At 46.8% G+C, this 20559-nt stretch overlaps 1 protein-coding gene across 1 annotated transcript in view; it reads left to right on the forward strand.

Annotated features, from left to right (window-relative positions):
* The window catches only part of OTOP1 (otopetrin 1), a gene marked incomplete at its 5' end in the record, with an annotated part of 35338 nt that overhangs the window by 1856 nt on the left and 12923 nt on the right, over positions 1-20559 (forward strand). Inside the window, 2 exons of the mRNA XM_077750386.1 lie at positions 9801-9937; positions 13211-13269. Coding sequence (XP_077606512.1) covers positions 9801-9937; positions 13211-13269 — 196 coding nt within the window. The remainder of the gene's footprint in view (positions 1-9800; positions 9938-13210; positions 13270-20559) is intronic.

The raw sequence follows: 20559 nt of genomic DNA on the forward strand, positions 1-20559 counted from the left end.
TTGTGATCTGACTCAGTGGCTGAATGGTGGTGCTATTTCCCAAGATTAAGAAGACAGAGAGAGGAGCAGGGGTGAGGATGTAGAATCACATTTCTTCTTGTGCACACGTTACGTTTGAGATGTCTATTAGACACCGAGTAGTGGCAATAGAGAGAGAGCACATAGTAGATGTTCAATAAATGGCGGCCGTTGAGACGAACACGATAACATAAGCATTCAAATGAGGTGTGGGGATGATGGTAATGGTGCTGGCCCTCGAGGGCTTGGCTCCGTGTCCCAGCTCTGTTACCTTCACCTTCCAAGCCCCTGTTTCCTCATCAGTAAAATAAGAATCCCAGTTGTTTCTCAGGGAAGAGCTGAGCGCAGTTTGCAAAGCACTGAGGTCCCTGTGAATGAGCTGTGGTTCATCAAAAAGCAAGAGGCTAATTGTCTTGGAAGAACATTGGGAGGCTGTGGTCTCAAGGAAAATGCGTCAGCCCCGGCCAGTGCCAGGTTTTCCTTGGAATCATAGCTGGGAAGACAGGTTCGACTCAGCTCTGCCCTGGCTTCTGTGACAGTCATAGGCGTCCGGGGCTCTGAGACAGAGGCAGCCTGTGGAATTCGGGGCACTGATGTTTTCAGAGAAAGTCTCTGGGTCTTGGTATGGGCTGAGGCATGTCTCTGAGCATGAGCATGAGAAAGTGAAAATTGCCTCTGGAACAAATAATATTGATGTATTACAATATTTAGTAGACATGACAGACTATTACTCCATCTCCTCGGTTTGCTGAGTAAAGACGTTGGTTTTTTCTGGAAGGAATGACAGCAGCCTGGCTCTCTCGCACCTGCCCAGTGGGTTCTGTGACATGCAACTCAGTGAGTCGCTGTTTCTATTGTTGCTAGTCCGTAAAAGACTGCAGCGGTTTACTTCCCAGGGATAGGATTTTGTTGTGACTATTTTGTCTCAAGTCCTGAGAAGTGTCATTAACACACAATTATGGGAACAACGACAATAAGAATAAAAGCTGCATTTATTCAGTGAGTTCAGAACGCAGGCACGTTAGAAGCATTATTTGTCTCAATTATTTGTCACAGCGATTCTTTTTTTTTCAATGCTTGTGAGTGATCACCCCCAAATTGACTCCTTTTATAAGATCAGATTTTTACATAATACTTTTTTTTTTTAATGAGACCCACCTGTGTATATGGTACATCTCTGTCCCCCATGCCGCCCCTGGAAACGGGCTGCTCACAGCACTGTGGCCATCGTCCCTTCAAGGACTGGCAGTGGCGGACAGAGGTGTGCTGCTTACGTGAGACCAGCCCACGGGTGGTGGGTGGCAGGCTGCCAAGTTCAAGGTCAGGAACGTGATGAGGGGTTTGGGAAATGGGCTGTCCCCACGTATGAGAGTAAGCGGGGGCTGATAAATGAGACGGGTCCCAGTGTGTGTATGGAGATGGCGGGTGCCACGGGAGGGTGGCATCAGAGAGCCGCAGATGAGGGGGGGAGGGACAAAGGCATAGAACACAGAGATGCAACAGTTGAGCTGCCCATTACTGGCATGTTTAACAGTTAGAAAGTGGGGCGCCTGGGTGGCTTAGTCAGTTAAGCATCCGACTTTCGCTTAGGTCATGATCTCGCGGTTCGTGGGTTCGAGCCCCGCGTCGGGCTCTGTGCTGACTGCCAGCTCAGAGCCTGGAGCCTGTTTCAGAGTCTGTATCTCCCTCTCTCTTTGACCCTCCCCTGCTCACGCTGTCTCTCTCTCTCTCTCTCTCCTAGAAATAAATAAAAATATTTAAAAAAAAAAAAAAAAAAAGTGAGAAAGTGAAGAGGGATAAGCTCCTTGCTTCCGGGCAAATGACATGATACCAACAGGTGTCAGAGAAGGCAAAAATCGACTTCCTTTTTGTTGTCTGTCTTCTTCATCCAGCAGAAGGATCTCGGGATCTTGCAAAGAGCAACAGAGAAGGGAGCCAAGTGCACAGCTTGGAAATCTTCATGGTGGTTGGGCAGAGCTTTTGGTCTGGTTTTGTTTGACGGCCCGGACTGAGCTCCCAGGACTGGCTGAGCTCTGGGGATGGCGGGACCATCGGGCATGGCCTGGCACAGAGGGGTGCAGACAATGAGGGAAACAGAACCTGATGGGTAAGAGCATGCCCCTTTCTCTGGGCATGTAGCTCTGCTTCTGCCTCAGTTTCCTCGTCTGTAATATGGGGATGATGATACCACACATCACATAGGGTTGTTATGAGACTCTGAGTTAGTACATACAAAATGCTTAGAAGCCTCTGGCACATTGTAAGAGAAATGTGTTATGAAATACACGATTTGGCATTATAATGTGCAGGTGCAGCGGATGTGTTGGGGGAAGGAGAAGAGCAGCTGGGAGGGATATGAGGGTTTAGGGATTTAGGGAAGAGTCCCCAGAGGAAGGCCTTTTGTTTTTGCTGGAGCCTGGAAAGAAACATTAAAAACCATTTCAAAATGATAAAAGAATACACAAAATACAGCAAACTGAGCATGACAGTAACACCCGGCAAAGTCCAGGAGCAGATCGACTTGGGGGGGGGGGTTTGAGCAATTCCCTTGGGAAAGAGAATAGTGGGACCCCACGACCCAGCCTAGGGTCACGATGAGAGACTTTTGCCTAATTGCCTGCATTTTCTTACATATTATCCTTTGGATGAGATTTTTTTCTTCTCTAATACAAACTATAAGCATAATGTCAGGATTTCAGCATCAACAAGATAGTGGGGCTGCCCAGAAAGCTGGGCCAAGCGTCACATGTGCACCTGTAGGAGGGTGGCCCCAGGAGGGACAAAGGGTGTCCAGTCCAGAGGGAGAGGAGGGGGCAGGCAACCTCACTCCCATCAGCTCCAGACCATCCTTCAGCTTCTGGAGAGCAGAGTCACTTCTTTAGGGAAGCCTTTCCTGGTACCTTCACCAGGTGTGGATTCCAAGATCTTCCATTTTCTTCTTAACACAAACCAAGCAGGAGATTGTGTTATTCAGTTTGTGTGTCTCACCAGATGGTGAGCTCTTGGAGGCAGAACCCCTGTCTGAATGTGAGGCAGAGCCCCTCATTATAGCCTGAGCTCCTGGCACAGTGCCTGACATGTAACAAGTGCCAGATGGGATTTACTGAATCACCAAGTGAATGGATGGGTGAATGAATGAATGAATGAGTGAATGATGACAGAATCTCTAAGGAAGAAGATGACAGTTCCAGGAGGCTGACTGCAGTTCAGCATACGGAAGAACATTCTAGTATAAGCCCCAGCTGGTGATCAAAGGGTGTGCTTGGAGAGATGGTGAGCCTCCCAGCCCTGGGCGTGTCCAGATGGGAGACCAGTTGGCCGCTAGTCGTAATGCACTGGGAAGCATTCTTGCATGAGGCGGGGGATGTAGCCTGACTTTGTGGGGTCTTCTGCCTCTAAGAGCCTACAGTTCAAGATTCCAGACTCCTAGGGAGTATTTGGGTGCCTACCACGGAGGGGCGGGTCTCCCCTCTGCCAACTGTAGACCTTTTAAGATTGTTCTCAAGTGAGGTGGCTGAGAAAGTTCGAATTGGTTCTAATTCATTAAGTTTTTGTTTGTGCTTGAGTGATGATAATAATGATGGTAGCATCCATTTGTAGAATTTCCTACGTGTGGAGCACTGTTCTAGATGACTCATTTAATCTCCTCTGCACCCCCAAGAGAAAGCCAACCGCATTATTATCACGTTTTAGAGATGAGGAAACTGGCACTTAGAGAAGTTGAGTAATTGCCAAACATCATCAACTAATGATTGATAGGGAATAGGATTTAAAGCCAGGCTCTGACCATGACGGCCCACTGTCTTCTCATAGCAGAGTCGACTTTTGCTGATACTTCATCGGCTTCCAAAATTATATATTCTCTTTTTGAGGTGTGCAAAGTGATGTTGTAAAACCAAGTTTACTGATTGTGTGACTTAATTCTTCTGTGTCCTTACTTAAGTTTCTTCCTACCAGATAGGTGTAGTTCTGGAATCTTCCATTTTATGTCTTTAAAGTAGCAGACACAAGGGGAAAACTGTTTTTGTTGTTGTTGTTGTTGTTGTTGTTGGCACACAAGGGACTAATATTATATCTTTCTCATACGTTATGTCTTTTTTTTTCATGTGTGATGACAAAGATGAAGAGATTCTTTATCCTGTTTACTACGTTTAATTTGAATTCCCTGTGGTCTGGTATCAATATTGCTCTGCCTGCCCTCTCTTCATTTGCATTGCCTCTTTGTTCACACCTTGATTCTCCACCATTGCTACTTAGTGAATAGTGTGATTCATTAAACAGACACAGCTAGGTTTGGCTTTTAATCTAATATTCCCATCCTTGTTGACTAAATTAATGGGAGATTGAGATCATTCCCTGTACACATTTACTATAAGGATTTCTATGCTTGACTTTATTGTTCCCAGTTTTCTTTGCAAAGATTATGGTTTCTTTTACATATTGTTTCATTTTCCTTTTGCATACGTTTGCTTTTTGGAGCACTTGAACATTTTTTTAAAAAGATTTTATTTTTGAGTAACTCTACACCCAATGTGGGGCTCGAACGCACAACCCCGAGATCAAGAGTCTCATACTCCATCGACTGAGCCAGCCAGGTGCTCCGGAGCACTTGGACATTTTATTGTGTCTTTCTATTCAGTGAATGGCTATCTTTCCTTTCCTGTTCTCACAATCAGATGCATATTACTCCATTCTTATCCCCCCAAAACTGCTACACATTTCCCCCAGGAAGGCACATGGCTGTCTGCTCCAATGAGATCTGTGCAATCCACTTCTTCTCTCTTTTGTCCCTCTTTGCACCTGGACTTTATCTCTTTCCCATGAGACCTTTGGAGGGTTTTTTTTGCATCTGCGCCCCATCCAGTCTGTCCCAACTTTATTCTGTATCACAAAGTTTTTACAGAGCATGTAAATTACACATTTCCAGTTGATTTATCTTCATCCATTTGGATTTAACTTCTCTTACCCTGATTTTCTTTCCTATTAATTTATTTTTCGATCTACTGGACTATTCACCTACCCACCCATCCATCTGTCCATCCATCCATCTGTCCATCCGTCCATCCATCCATCCATCCATCCATCCATCCATCCATCCATCCGTTTGTCCGTCCATCCATGTGTGCATCCATCCATCCATCCACCCATGCATCCATCTGTCCATCCATCCATCCACCCATCCATCCATCTGTCCGTCCATCCATCCATCCATCCATCCATCCATCCATCCATCCATCCATCCATTTTACACCCTCCCCCCTTCCTTCCATTATATATCCATCATCCTCTCCAATCTTTTGCTACACTTCTTGCTCAGCATTGTCCCCTCTCCTCTTCATCTTCCCCAGTTATGGAGACTCTCCCCCAGTTTACCGGCTGTTTGGCTAAAGCCCTGTGTCAGATGAGTTATGTGGATGACATCCCCCCCACCTCTGCCCTCTGTTCAACTAGCCACCTTCTAAGAGAGTTCTTTCTGACCATCATCAACTTTAGTCCTCTTCCCACTTTACTTTTCCTCACACACTTAGCACTTCCGGACACTTCTTCTATGTTTATTACTTATTTGCTATTCTCTGTTTTCCCTACTAGAATGTTAAACTCACCAAGCAGATACTTTATATTATTGCTCTTTTTCTGTCTCTAGTGCGTGGGACAGTGGCTGGACCATCACCAGAACAAACAGGTGCTGAATGAATTGTATTTGCATATCTTCAGATCTCTGTCTTTCACCCTCACAAGCAGGTGACATGTTGGCTGGAAATGGGGTTCTTAAGCTGCAGTGCTTCCCTTGAAATGGGCTCTACCTACTCTTCCCCTGGCTTCTGCTTTCCCATGCTGCAGATGAGAGGTCTGGCGCCAGTGCTCACATCTACATTTTGTGCATACCCCAATTTATTCAATATTACACGTGTGTATTTTTTGTTTCCGCAGCAATCTTGTTGGATTGCTTTGAGCCCCTGGCAAAACGCCAGATGCATAGTAGGAGTCCCCCAAATATTTGTTGTATAAATAAATGGATGGATAAAGGAAGAAAGGACTTTAAGACTATGAGAAGGTATATGATGTATTTATCATAACTCTTGAAATGTCAGTGACAGGGGTGTTCTAAACCAGTGGTTTTCAAGGTGGGGTCCCAGATCTACAGTGTCAGCCTCACCTGGGAACTTGTTAGAGATGCAAATTTGCCCCCCCCCAACCTATTGAAGCAGAAACTCTGGGGGCGGAGCCCCACAATCTGTTTTAACAACCCTTCCAGGTGATTCTGATGCATGTTCAAGTTTGAGAACCAGTGCTGGAGACCAGTCTCATTTTCTAGATGGGAAAACCAAGGCTAGGAGCAGGGAAGTGACTCATCTGAATTCACGCATGCCATGGGGGGCACAGCCGGAACTAGCGCCCAGGTGTCCGTGGCTGCCGCCTGTGCCCCTTACCACTCCAGCCAGGCTGCCTCACCTCCTCTCGCTATTTCCCCTGTAATCAAAACGAACCGTGCATTTGCCAAACCTTTTCAAAGCATTGGGATTGAATCTCCGCTCTTACTGAGTTTTTGATTTCACTGGGGGTTTGCCAGGATTAAAAAAAACATGACTTAGAGTTGTTTCTATAAGGCTTTGAGCAACGGAAAGGAGCCGGGCGATTGCATTACTTTGCACTGCAGGCTTCTTAAGCTGGCGCTGTAATGTTATAGCTCATGTGAGGGCCCGGTCCTCTCTCTCCATCTCGCCATAATGCATGTCACACATGGTCCAGTTTCCTCCCATTCGGGGGAGAGAAGATGTGAATGGCGGTCAATGTCGGCCCAGAAGAACGATTAGGAACTTTGACACTGATCAAGTCTCCATGATCACTATGTTGTTCTTGATAATATTTTTATTTGTTACAAGTTTCTTTTTAATGTATTTTGTATATTCCTTTCCATCTTTTTTTTTCTATGCTTATTTTTTGTTTGTTTTTATTGTTTAGTCAAAACCATGCCAGATACACCATTAAAGAATGCTTCCTTTCTTCGCTTCCCCTAAGTACGGGCCCTTTCCATGACTGTTTATGGAGCCCCTTCCTATCAGTTTTAAAAATATGCTTTCTGTTTCGGAAAAGTTTTAGATTTGCAAAGATTTTACAAGAGTTACTGAATGCCTATGTGCCCCTCATCTTTATTCTCTAGAGAGCAGGATTTTAGAATCAGAGAACAGATTTTTTTTTTAGAAGAATAGTGACACTCTTAGACTGACCTTTTTTTGTTTTGTTTTTTATTTTTTTTGGAAAAGCTCCTAGAGGCCTTCTGTTTATTGGGCTAATCTTTGTTGGATGTATATCATTTGTCAGACCCCAGCATACGTGGGTGTGAGCAATGATAAACAGGACAGAATACTGTCTTGCTATATATATGTAATTAATTATAATATGTATAACAACCTAAAATTTATAGACTTGTTAATTTTTTTTAATGTTTATATTTGAGAGAGAGACAGAGTGTGAGTGGGGGAGGGGCAGAGAGAGATAGAGAGGGAGACAAAGAATCTGAAGCAGACTCCAGGCTCTGAGCCATCAGCACAGAGCCTGATGTGGGGCTCAAACCCATGAACTGCAAAATCATGACCTTGAGCTAAAGTTGGATGCTCAACTGACTGAGTCACCCAGGAACCCCTCGACTTAATTGTTAATAACGTAACGTAACGTAACGTAACGTAACGTAACGTAACGTAACATTTATCAAGTTAATTGTTTACAAGTTTACTGTTCAGTAGTGTTAAGTACGTTGATTTTATGCAATAGTGTTAAGTATATTGACTTTATGCAGTTTATATCCAGAAGTCTTTCATCCTGCAAAATGAAAACTGTACCCTTTACAGAATTGATCTTTCTCCCCTTCCCCAGCCACAGCACCTACCACTCTACTTTCTCTATGAATTTAACTATTCTAAGGAACCTAATCTAAGTGGAATCACACAGTATTTGTCTTTTCGCGGCTGGCTTATTTCACTTGACATGTCTTCAAGACTCACCTGTGTCATCGCAGATGTCAGAATGTCCTTCCTGTCTAAGGCTGAATGATACTCTGTCGGATGGTTGGACCACATTTTATTCATTCACCTGTCAATGGACACTTAGTTCGCTTCCACGTATTGGATAGTGTGAATAATGGTGCCATGAGCGTGGTCGTACAAATAATCCTTTTGTGTCCCTCTTTTGATCCTTTCCAGTATACACCCAAAAGTGGAATTTCTGGATTGTGTGGAAATACTGTTTTTTTTTTAAATCGTTTATTGTCAAGTTGGTTTCCATATAACACCCAGTGCTCATCCCCACAAGTGCCCTCCTCCATGCCCATCTCCTCCCTTCCCCTCCCCCCACACATCAGCCCTCAGTTTGTTCTCAGCATTCAAGAGTCTCTCATGATTTGGAAATACTGTTTTTAATTTTTTGAGAAACTGCCATTCTTTTTTCCACAGTGGCTGCGCCATTTTACATTCCAATCAACAGTGTCAGTGTTCTCCTCTCTCCACATCCTTGCCAACATTTGCTACTTACATTCTTCTCTCCTTTCTCTCTCCCTCTCTCTTTCTCTCTCTCTCTCTTTGATAGGAGCCATCCTAACAGATGTGAGATGCTATCTTATTGTGGTTTTGATTTGCATTTCCCTGATGATGAGTGATGTTGATTATCTTTTCATGTGTTAATTCGCCATTTGTATGTCTTTTTTTGGAGAACCACCTATTCAAGTACTTTGCTCATTTTTAATTGGATTTTTTTGTTGGTTGTTGTTAAACTATTGTTATTTATAGATTCTGGATACTAATACCTTATCAGATATATAGTTTGCAAATATTTTCTCCCATTCTGTTGTTATTTTTTTTAATGTTTATTTGTTTTTGAGAGTAAGAGATGCAGAGAGAGAGAGACAGAGAGATAGAGCATGAGCAGGGGAGGGGCAAGGAGAGAGAGGGAGAGACAGAATCGGAAGCAGGCTCCACACTCTGAGCTGTCAGCACAGAGCCCAACATGGGTCTTGGATCCACGAACTGTGAGATCATGACCTGAGCTGAAGTCAGACGCTTAACCGACTGAGCCACCCAGGCGCCCCTATTTTCTTCCATCCTTAATGGAGGTTAATAGTGTCCTCTGATGCCCAACAGTTTTTCATTTTGATGTATTTCAATTTGTCCATCTTCATTTTGATTGCTCACGCTTTTGGTGTCTTATCCAGCAAATCATTGCCCAGTCCAGCACTGTCAAGATTTTTCTCTACATTTTCTTCAAATCTTTTACCATTTTCGGTTTTAGATGTAAGTCTCTGATTTATTTGGAGTTAATTTTTGTATATAGCATAAGGTAAGGTAAAATTCATTCTTTTGTGATTGCATATCCGCTCTCCCAGCACCATCTGTAGAAATGACTGCCCTTTCTTCCCTGACTGGTCTTGGCACCCTTGAAAAAATCCTTTGACCCTATACATGAGGGCTTTTTTCGAATTTTTAAAAATGTTTTATTTATTTCTGAGAGAGAGACAGCATGAGCAGGGGAGGGTCAGAGAGAGAGGGAGACACAGAATCTGAAACAGGCTCCGGGCTCTGAGCTAGCTGTCAGCACAGAGCCCGACACAGGGCTCAAACCCACGAACCACAAGATCATGACCTGAGCTGAAGTCGGACTCTTAACTGACTGAGCCACCCAGGCGCCCCTATACATGAGGGTTTTAATGTCGTTTACTTTGAGATGACATCCATGCATGTCAACACTTACAAGTGTGTGTTTCTGTGCTCTTCCCGCCCTCCTCAATGCAGGTAGTATGACATTGTTCGCGGTCATTACCATCATCCTGGGATGCCTCAAAATTGGGTACTTCGTTGGATTTTCTGAATGTTTATCAGCCACTGAAGGGGTCTTCCCTGTCACACACACAGCACATACTCTGGTGCAGGTAAACCCTAAGATGTTTATGCATGTCGCCTGGGCTCCCGTGGAATGTATGCGAAGTGGGAGGTGTGTGGGGGGGCAACATGAGGCAGCCTGAATCCTTCTCTGAGGCTCAGTCCTTCCGCTGCCTCCGCTGTCAGACGGTCTCTGTGTCCCCTTGGCTGCCTTTGTGGGGGTCCTATGAGGAGGAACCTGTGATGGAGAGAGTCAGGACATTTTGCCAAGCTTGAGTCTACAGAAAAGGCTTGAGAGTAAATTTTAATATACTTTATTGAGTTTTGTTGAGCTGTAATTCACATACCGTACAAGTCATCCATTTAGAGTGTACAAGTCAGTGGTTTGGAATATTCTCAGAGCTGTGCAATCATCACCACAATCAATCTTAGAACATTTTCATCCACCCTCAACAGAGACCCTGGGCCATTACGGTCACTCCTTGGGGTCACTGAAACATTGTGTTCGGAGATTTTATCTTTACGGAGCTTGGTAAGGCTAAATGAGGTCATATGCAGGGGGGTCCTAATCCAATAGAATTGGTGTCTTTATATGAAAAGGGGATTAGGACACAGACTCACAGAGAAGGCAGACTGTGTGAAGACAGTGGAAGAAGATGCTGGCCATCTACAAGCCAGGGAGGGAGGCTCAGGAGAACCCTGCCCACACCTTCATCTTGAACTTGGACTTGGACTTGGTTAAGTCTCACAGCCCCTTAGGAGCTTGCACTTTAGATCTTGAGGGAGCTGGGGAGCCATCAAAGGCTTTAGGAGGAGGAAGGACTTGGACAGATGTGAGTCTTCAAACTATCACTCTGTTGCTTGGTGGGTTGCAGATCTCTATCTTCCTAATTTAAGGCATTTTATCAGTCAATTAATCAAGCATCCTAGCAGACACTTAGTACATGCCTTTGCTACACTAGATGACTGGAGAATGAAAAACACTATTTTTTTTTAATGGTATTTAATTTTTAAATTGTGCTAACATACATATAACATAAAATTTGCTGCCTTAGCTACAGTTCAGTCGTGTTAAGTATGTTCACATTGTTGTCCAACAAATCTCCAGAACCCTTTCGTCTTGCAAAATTAAAACTCCATCCCCATTAAGCACTAACTACAGATTCCCTCCTCCGCCAACCCCTGGTGCCCACTATCCTACTTTCTATCTCTGTGACGCTGGCTACTCTGGGAACCTCAGGTGAGTAGAGTCATATAGTGTTTGTCTTTTTTGATTGGCTTTGTTTCATTGAGCTTAATGTCTTCAAGGCTCATCCATATTGTAGCAGGTGTGAGGATTTCCTTCCTTTTTAAGGCTGAGCAATGTTCCATTGTATGGATGGACCGTACCTTATCCTTCCATCCATGGATACTGGATTGCTTCTACCTTTTGGCTGTTATGAATAACGCTGCTGTAAACATGGGCGTGCAAATATCTTTTTGAGACCCTGCTTTCAATTCCTGTGGATATATACCCAGTTGTGGGATTGCTGGAAAACATGGTAATTAAAAAACATTTATTTGGAGGGCACCTGGATGGCTCAGTTGGCTGGACATCTGACTTTGCCTCAGGTCATGGTCTTACAGTTCAAGAGTTCTAGCCTCGTGTCGGGCTCTGTGCTGACAGCTCAGAGCCTGGAGCTGCTTCAGATTCTGTCTCCTTCTCTCTCTGCTCCTCCCCCACTCACACTTTGTCTCTCTCTCAAAAAATAAATAAACACTAAAAAAAATTAAATAAAATGTAATTTAACCTTACTGAAAACACTGGAAAGGAGGATAACAATGTGTAGCTGTGGCTGTTTTTGTGTTCTTTCCCTTCCTTGTACTTAAGTGTACAGTCTTGTCAAAGTTTTACAGAGAACATGCAGAATTTTCTATTCTGAGGTTTCACTTTAAAAAAATTCTAAACTTTTTTTGTGTTGCCATGTGGTCTTTACGAAAGTATCAGTTAAGTGGCTGTCTAACTTGGAAGTCGTTGATGAATCTTCTTACCGGACTGGTTGCCTGTTGTTGGGCTGAAGGGCAACTTTACCAGGAGTCATTGCTCTGTCTTTTAGGTTGTCAGGTGTTTTAGGAACCTTTCCCTGAAAGTGTTTTCAGAGCAGGCTGGTCAGTCTTAGGTAAAACAATGCAGAAGAGATAGGAGGTGTAAGTGAATTTTCTTTGGTGCCATCTGATTTTTTTATAGCATGTACTTGCAAACGAAGATTGAACGAGGCAAATTTATAAAGTGCCCATCAGTGTCTGGTATGTACCGGGTGCCGAGTGTGTGTTTGTATATGACATAAAACCCAACACGTTTTGGGAATTCAAGTAATACCGGACACATAGAAGGTGTTCGTTCAGTCAGTGCCAGCGAACGAGTAAATTGGTAGTGGACAGCGTGTACTGGAAAGGCACTGACTCTGGGTGCTGTTCTAAGTAGTTGACATGGATGGCCTTATTTAACTGATCACAATACCCTCCGACATGGGTCTTCTTATCCTCCCCGTTTCATGGAGGGGCAAACACAGAGAAAGCTTCTCCCATTTCCCCGTGATTCGCACGCAGGTCCCCACCAGCTGCCCCATCAGTGCCTGGCCAGGCACTGATGTCCTGGGTGGCACATGTAACAGAGTGAAGTGAAGGACCAGCCTGCACCAATCTGCTCTTCATTTAAAACACTAGGGGCGCCGGGGGGTGGGGGGGCTCAGTCAGTTGCTCGACCGACTTCGGCTCAGGCCATGATCTCATGATTCATGAGTTCAAGCCCTGCATTGGGCTCCCTGCTGGCAGCGTGGAGCCTGCTTCTGATCCTCTGTCCCCCCTCCTTCTGCCCCCCCCATTCACACCCTCTCTCTCAAAAATAAATAAAACATTTAAAAGAAAGTTTTTGTTTTGTTTTTTTTTTTAAAGCACTCAAAATTTGGTTTCAGGGCCACTGGCGCAGGAACTGTTTGTTGGGTATTTCTCGGGGGAAGGCTCACACGGGTGATGCAAACGGGGTAACGGGGATCGTGAGAGGCAGGCGGCCACTCCCCGAGCCCCCTCCCCGCTGACAGCCTCAACCTGTCTTGGCAGCGCTTTCTCGAAAACCTGGAGGCTCACCTTGGGAGCACGGTCCCCACCGCGAGGCGGCACTGCCACCTGAGGGTGACTGGCCATCCAGGAGACCCTGGGATGGGTCCCCACGGATGTCCCCAACACCGCCCCGCTCCGTTTCCGTATGTTTCAGAGCCTCTCCGTGTGCAAGCACAACGATGGTTTTCACTGACGCGTCTTTCTTTTCTTCCTTTATTCCCCAGGTGTATTTTCTTTGGGGGCATGCCAAGGACATCATCCAGTCTTTCAAAACCCTGGAAAGGTAAAAGTCGTGGGAACTGCTTTACTGTTGAACTTGGTGTTCGTTTAGAACACAGATTCATCACTGCCATTGTGCTTGGGCTTTAAATAGGAGACCAGCTCTCCCCTCCATCCTGACAAGCAAAGCCCTTGCTCGTGGCCTGGGGAGGAGACCCTCTGAAGTCCGTCTCTTCCTGGGGATGGCCCCAGAAGTAGGACCATGTGGGCTTGAATTCTGACTCTGTCATCTGTGATACTTTCCTTTATGATCCTCAGTTTTCCTCATCTGTAAATGGGGATGATAGTAGAGCCAGCCTCTGAGGACAGAATGAAGTAATTGACATAAAGCATGTGCTTGGCACGTAATAAGTACTCAGTAAGCGTGAGGTCTGTCATTCTCTCCGTCACCTTTTTCTTGAGCGATTGAGGATCAAGGAAAAGAATCTATAGGATAATGGGGCGAATTAACTACATGGAATGCATTGTCATCATGTAAGAAAGCCCTGGGTGCACACATACCAATGAATCAAAGAATCACCATTTGTTTCATAGAAAGGACTCCCCAAGCGCCATTTGAAATGACAGCAGATATTTAAAAGATTGATTTGTGAGGGTGTCTGGGCGGCTCAGTCGGTTAAGTATCAGACTCTTGATTTCAGCTCAGGTCATGATCTTGCAGTTTGTGGGTTGGGGGCTGTGTGCTGGCAGTGTGGAATCTGCGTGGGATTCTCTCTCCCTCCCTCTCTCTGCCCCTCCCCTGCTCATGTTTTTTTCTCTCTCTTTCCCTCAAAATAAACAAATGCACATTAAAAATTTTAAGAAAGGATTTATGGATGATCCCTGGGTAGAACCGTTTTGATAGACTATTGAAATAGAAATCACTTTCTCCAATCTCGTTTTGCAGAAAGGATCAGCCTCAACAGGCAGCGAAGTATCTAACGAGCGGCTACAGTGTGCAGGGCCCACTACCAGGCACCGCTGGGGACACGCAGGGACGCTGGGCCGCGGTATCCCAGGCTCCTGGGGGGATGTCCCGGGAGCTGGGCAGCTGGTGCTATCCTCTGTGCATCCCAGAGAGGTAGCCTTGGCCGTGATCTTTAACCCCAGCCTTACCAGGAGAAGCCACACCTCCCGTTTCAGGAGGAGCAGCAGGGAGGGGCCCAAGTGGCATTGATGATCCTCCCTCCGGGGGAGAGAAATGGGCAAATGTGGTCAAAGGGACAAATCCGGGAGAGATGAATTTGGGCCTGGAGACCCCAGCAAAGAGCCCTTTAATTGCCCCTTTGAACAGAGCAAAGACATCCCACCCCCACCCGCACATTTCATCGGCAGGAGGGCTCTGTAAGGGTAACTCGTGGGGACTATGCTCCCCTGCATTGAAGGGGTGCAGCCGCAGGTTAGGGGACAGCCCAGGTCTCCAGAGCCCAAGCGGCAGGCCTGGGATTTCTGTCCCAGGTTGTGTGCTGGGGGGCGAGGAATACGGGTATCGTCTGCTCTTCCGCCCGCAGATGCTCGTTAAGGATTGTGCCTTTTAACTGATAAGATTGTAAGGATGCGATAGGATCTAAAAATCGCCGTAACGCCACGGTTGTGGACTGAATGTTTGGGTTTCCCCCAAATTCACATGTCGTAGCCTTTTCATTTTTTTTTTACATTTATTTATTTTTGAGAGAGAGAGAGACAGAGCACAAGCAGGGGAGGGACAACAAGGAGAGGGAGACACAAGAGAAGGCGGTACCCGAGAGGGGGTGCGGGCCGCCCTCTGCTTCCTTGCAAGTCCACCTGAAGTTAACTCCTCATTTCCTGCCCTGCTGTTAGCTCCCAAGTTCAGGAGCTTGAGGCATTAGGGTTCTTCAGATCTATGCAGGGCTGTAAGACGGTGTTCAAGTACAGGAGAGACGGGTCAATGTCAAAGCGAAACATGACGATGCATTGGAAATCACAATAAAAAACAATTGTTTTTAATATTTATTTTGAGAGAGAGAGACAGAGTGTGAGTGGGGGAGGGACAGAGAGAGAGGGAGACACAGAATCTGAAGCAGCTCCAGGCTCCGAGCTGTCAGCACAGAGCCCCATGCAGGGTTCGAACCCATGAACCGTGAGATCATGACCTGAGCGGAAGTCGGATGCTTAACCGACTGAGCCCCCAGGCACCCCTCTCATGCAGTAGCCTTAACCTTCAGGGTGATGGTATTTGGAGGCAGGAACTTTGGAGGGTAATTAGGTTTAGATGAGGTCCTGAGGGTGGGCCCCCCCATGGGATTAGTGCCCTTAGAGAGATCTCTCTCTCTCTCTGCACACCCAGAAGAGAGGCTGCGTGAGAGCTCTCACCAAAACCAGCTGTGCTGGCACCTTGACCTGTGACTTCCCGTCTGCAGAACCTGAGAAAGAATCGAGTGTTTTGTTACGACAGCCCCAGCTGACGCCCTCGAGCCGGCGGTAACGACCGCCCACCTCCGTTAACATTGTGGGCTGGTTTCCATGAATAGATACCGTTGTTTTTCCTTTTTCCTTTTATTTTTTTATATTTTAGAGAGAGAGAGAGCAGGGGAGGGGCAGGAGAGAGGGAGAGAGAGCCTGAAGCAGGGTCTCTGCTCAGCGCAGAGCCCGACGCGGGGCTCAAANCTGCACACCCAGAAGAGAGGCTGCATGAGAGCTCTCACCAAAACCAGCTGTGCTGGCACCTTGACCTGTGACTTCCCGTCTGCAGAACCTGAGAAAGAATCGAGTGTTTTGTTACGACAGCCCCAGCTGACGCCCTCGAGCCGGCGGTAACGACCGCCCACCTCCGTTAACATTGTGGGCTGGTTTCCATGAATAGATACCGTTGTTTTTCCTTTTTCCTTTTATTTTTTTATATTTTAGAGAGAGAGAGAGCAGGGGAGGGGCAGGAGAGAGGGAGAGAGAGCCTGAAGCAGGGTCTCTGCTCAGCGCAGAGCCCGACGCGGGGCTCAAACCCACCGCCCTGGGATCGTGACCTGAGCCGAAGTCAGGAGTGGACGCTGCACTGACTGAGCCCCCAGGCGCCTCCGTTTTCTATTCACAGTCATGGTCCTGTTCTTCCTGCTCTGTTTTTTCTTTCCATTTTATCGTTCGCATCTCCTCCGTCAGCGTTCGTCTGCGCCACGACCTTTCCTGACTGCCCAGCGGGCTGCCGCCGTCGTCTAACCGGCCGCGCTGATGTGTGACTCTGCTTGGGCCGTGGTGACAGAACGCCCCACGCTGGGCGGCAGACACAACAGAAACCTATGGTCCTCATGGTTCTGAAGCCTGGAAGTCCAAGGTCAAGGGGAACCACGGGGCTGGACACAGCTGCCTCCTTGCTGTGGCCTCACGTGGCTTTTCCTCTGTGCCCACGGAGACGGAGAGAGCTCTGCCGTCTCTTCCTCTGCTCCCAAGGACACCAATCCCATTGGGTCAGGACTCCGCCATTGTGACCTCACCATTATAACCTTGATGACCTCAGAGGCCCCGTTTCCAAATACAGCCACACTGTGGTGTTAGGGCGTCAACAGAAGAATTTATTTTTTATTCCCTTTTGAGAGACGGAGACAGAGCTGCGAACAGAGCAGGGGCAGAGAGAGAGAGGAAGGCACAGAATCAGAAGCAGGATCCAGGCTCCGAGTTGTCAGCACAGAGCCCAACGCGGGGCTCAAACTCATGAACCGCGAGATCATGACCTGAGCCGAAATCGGGCCCTTAACCGACTGAGCCCCCCAGGCGCCCCAACAGAAGAATTTTGAGGAGACACGAGCCAGTCCATAACACCTAATTCTGAAAGTTCTGTTGCTGTTACAAACCCTACTGTGATGAACATCTTGGGTCAAACATCTCTGGTGTTTGAACACCTCTGATTATTGGCTTGGGGTAAATTCCTGGAAGTAGAGTCATGGGGGTGAAAGGGCGAGAGGTTTTCAGCAGGTGTGTGAGCGGCATCTTGTCTGTACCCAGAAACTCCTGGCTGAGTGGGGTGGGATGAGCGTGGCCACGCATAAAGCACTTTCTTTCAAGCGTTTTACTCATGAGGACTTCTCTCACGTGAGCCCTGCCCCTTTGGGGCCCTATGACCCCCAACCCCCTTCAGCAGATGAGGAAACTGAGGCTCAAAGAAATGGCCAAGGTCAAGCATCTTGCCTGAGCACAGCTGAGGGCCCTGTTTGTAAATCGTAGCAGCTGCGTGGGCTCCTGGCTTTGCTGGTGGAGTCATCTTTCTCTTTGCTAATGTCACTCATGCAGTCACAGCCTTGGGACATTCGGGCTCATATCCTTCCAGGCAGAGAAGTGTCATTGGCTTTACTTTCCACATCTGCGCTGCCCAGTTCAGCAGCCACCAGCCACATGTGGCTGAACTTCTGAGCACTTGAGCCGTGGCTACTTCCATCCGATATGCGTGGGACGTGTCCAGTACACACCAGGATTCAGAGCCTCGGGTGACAGAATATAAAAGATCTCAATAATAATTTTTGTCACTATCGATCTTACGTTGACATTATAGCCATTTAGATCGGGTTTAAGAGAAAATTATTCAAACTATTTTCACCTGTTCCTTTTTTTTTTTTCCAACCACTTCTTAAAACTGTGGCCACAGGAAAATCTGAAATTATACGTATGGCTCACCTCTGTGTCTTGCACTTCAGTTTTTGGACAGGACGGCTTGAGGCCAGGCACCCAGACATCTGTCACCTGAGGGGACTCCAAAGGATGGAACACAGAACTCTGTGCTCGCCTCGCTTGTTGAGCGATTGGACACACGTCTCTCCCCTGTCTCGGGGCCCCTTTCCCAACCTGGACAGAGAGAGGCTTGAACAGGATACACACAGAGCTTAATTTAGCCTGTTTTGTTTGTAGAGAGATGTGTTAAACATTTTTGAGTTACTCACCGCCTTTAGGTTTTGGATTTAGACTTCTCTAGAAAACCTGGAATGTTTGGTCATCCCAAAGGCATGTGCAATAAAGGGCTAGTGCTGGGTGGGGGCTGTGCTCTCGGTTTGCTACAGTCCCCACCACTCCCTAATGTACCCCAGACCTACTTTATTCATCATTTCCTGAAGGCTTCAGAACTTACCACTCCCAGACTTGCTGTGGGTTTTTTTTTTTTTTTCTGGTCTTTTGAGCCAATATTCCACAGTCCCATGCTTTTTGCGTGTCCTGGGACTTTTCTCCTGATCTAAGAATTCCCCTTAGCTTGCTTGAGTCCTTCTCTCTTCCCAAGGGTGAGGGTTAAAGGGTCCAGTTGCTGTACAAGCAAAGCTGAAAACGTAAACCGAGCTCAGAAGTGGCGCACAGAAACCTTGTGTTTGTTTGGTCTGGGGCCATCAGACCCAAGTATGAGAAAGGCGGCCCGCCCTTAGCTTGTAGGATGGTTTCCAGGTCAGACCGACAGGAGGCTGCCAGCCCACGGCAACCGTCCGCAGCTGCAGGTGGTGTTCGCATTATCTCATCGGGCTCAGTGGGGCCGGGATTGGACGGTGTCCTGCGCACCAGGAAAGAAAAGAAGAAAAGGAGCGGTGTGCATTATAAGTAGAAGAAAAGGCAGCTGGCCTGAGGCAAACAGCATTGTCTGCATTTGTACCAGGCTCTATCCAGTGGCTCCCAGACGCCCCGGGGTGAGCTGGCCCCAATCTATAGCCGCTGGGCCAGCACAGGGGCGAGCAGATGGGCAAACACCCGTTTCCTTCTCCACTGGTGCCTGGGCACTATGCAGCTGCTCCAGGAAGCCAGGGTTCAAATGAGGAAAGTTTGGCTTGCGGTCGCTTGTGGGAGCCCCAGAGGGATCAGCTGGGGTTAAAAACTCAGAGGAGAGGCAAGGTCAGGGTTGAGGACCCAGTCGTACCATTTCTCCTCTGGGCAGATGGTGGACAAGTGTATGCTTTCACTCTGCCCTTCTCAGGGGGTTAGCGTTTCATTCCATGCTAGTTGCTTCATGGTCACAAGGTAGCTGCCACAACTCCAGCCTTCGTGTCTGTATTCAAGGCTGGAAATACAGGGGGGAGGGGCAGTAAGGAGGCTTTCTTCTCTTCATCCCTTTCATCACGGAAGCAGAAGCTTCCAGTAGTGCCCCGTAGACTTCACATCTCACTGGTCAGAGTGGCCCTGCCAGGCTGCAGGGGGGACCAGACAGCGAGTCTCTGACTTGCTTCAGTTTCTTTTTTCTTCTTTTTGTTAAATTTTTTGTTGTCAACGTTAGCTAACAAATGGTTTATGCAGCGTAGTCTCGGCTTTGGGAGTAGATGCCCGTGATTCATCCTTTACGTACAATGCCCGGTGCTCATTCCAGCAAGTACCCTCCTCGATGCCCATCCCCCNGAGCTTTCAAACCATGAAAAGACATGGAGGAATCTTAAATGTATATTACTTAGTGAAAAAAAAAAGTCAATCTGAAAAGAGTACACACTACATAATTCCAACTATATGACATACTGAAAAGATCAAAGCTATGGAAAGAGCAAAAAGATCAATCATTTCCAGGGACTAAGGGGAAGGTAGGGAGTGAATAAGCAGAGCATAAAGGATTTTTAGGGCAGTGAAATTATTCTGTGTGATACTGTAATGGTAGATAATCTGTCATCATACATTTATCAAAACCTTCAGAATGTAAACACTGACAATGAACCCTAATACAAACTATGGAATTTGTGTGGTAAAGACGTGTCAGTGAGGGTTTATCAGTTGTAACAAATTTATCACTCTGATGAGGGATGCTGATAGTAGAGGAGGCTGCATACATTGCTGAGGGGCAGGGCAAGTATGGAAACTCTGTACTTTCTTCTTCACTTTTTGTTGTTTACCAAAAACTGCTCTAAAGAACTGCCCTATTTTATGTTTAAAAAGACATTTCACTTACTTTTTAAAGACACCTGCTTTTTCTGACCGACTTATTTCACTTAGCATAATACCCTCCAATTCTACCCTATTGTTGCAAATGTCATGCTTTTTCATCTCTAAGTAGTAGTCCACAGTGTGTGTGTGTGTGTGAGTGTGTGTGTGTGTGTGTGTGTACCATACCGTCTTTGTCCATCATCAGTTGAAGGACACTTGGGCTCTTCTCGTATTTGGCTATTGTTGATTCAGTTTCCTTAGAGGTGAGCGGCAAGACAGAGGGGGTGGACGATGACCCCTGGGTTGGCCGGCCAACAGTGAGGGCGGGCCCAGCTCTCCAGATTTCCCGTGTAGCCCTTCATCTTTCCGTCATGGTTCTCTCCCCTTCTGGAAGGAAGGGGGTGGGGGTATGGGGGGGTTGGTGCCTGCTTTCGGTAAGTTTCCACCACTGGGTCCCTCTGCTTCCAAGACCCAGTTTCTTTTTGTCCCCTCG

This window comes from Crocuta crocuta, unplaced genomic scaffold (genome assembly GCF_008692635.1).
Source record: "Crocuta crocuta isolate KB4526 unplaced genomic scaffold, BGI_CrCroc_1.0 scaffold179, whole genome shotgun sequence".
Classification (NCBI taxonomy): domain Eukaryota; kingdom Metazoa; phylum Chordata; class Mammalia; order Carnivora; family Hyaenidae; genus Crocuta; species Crocuta crocuta.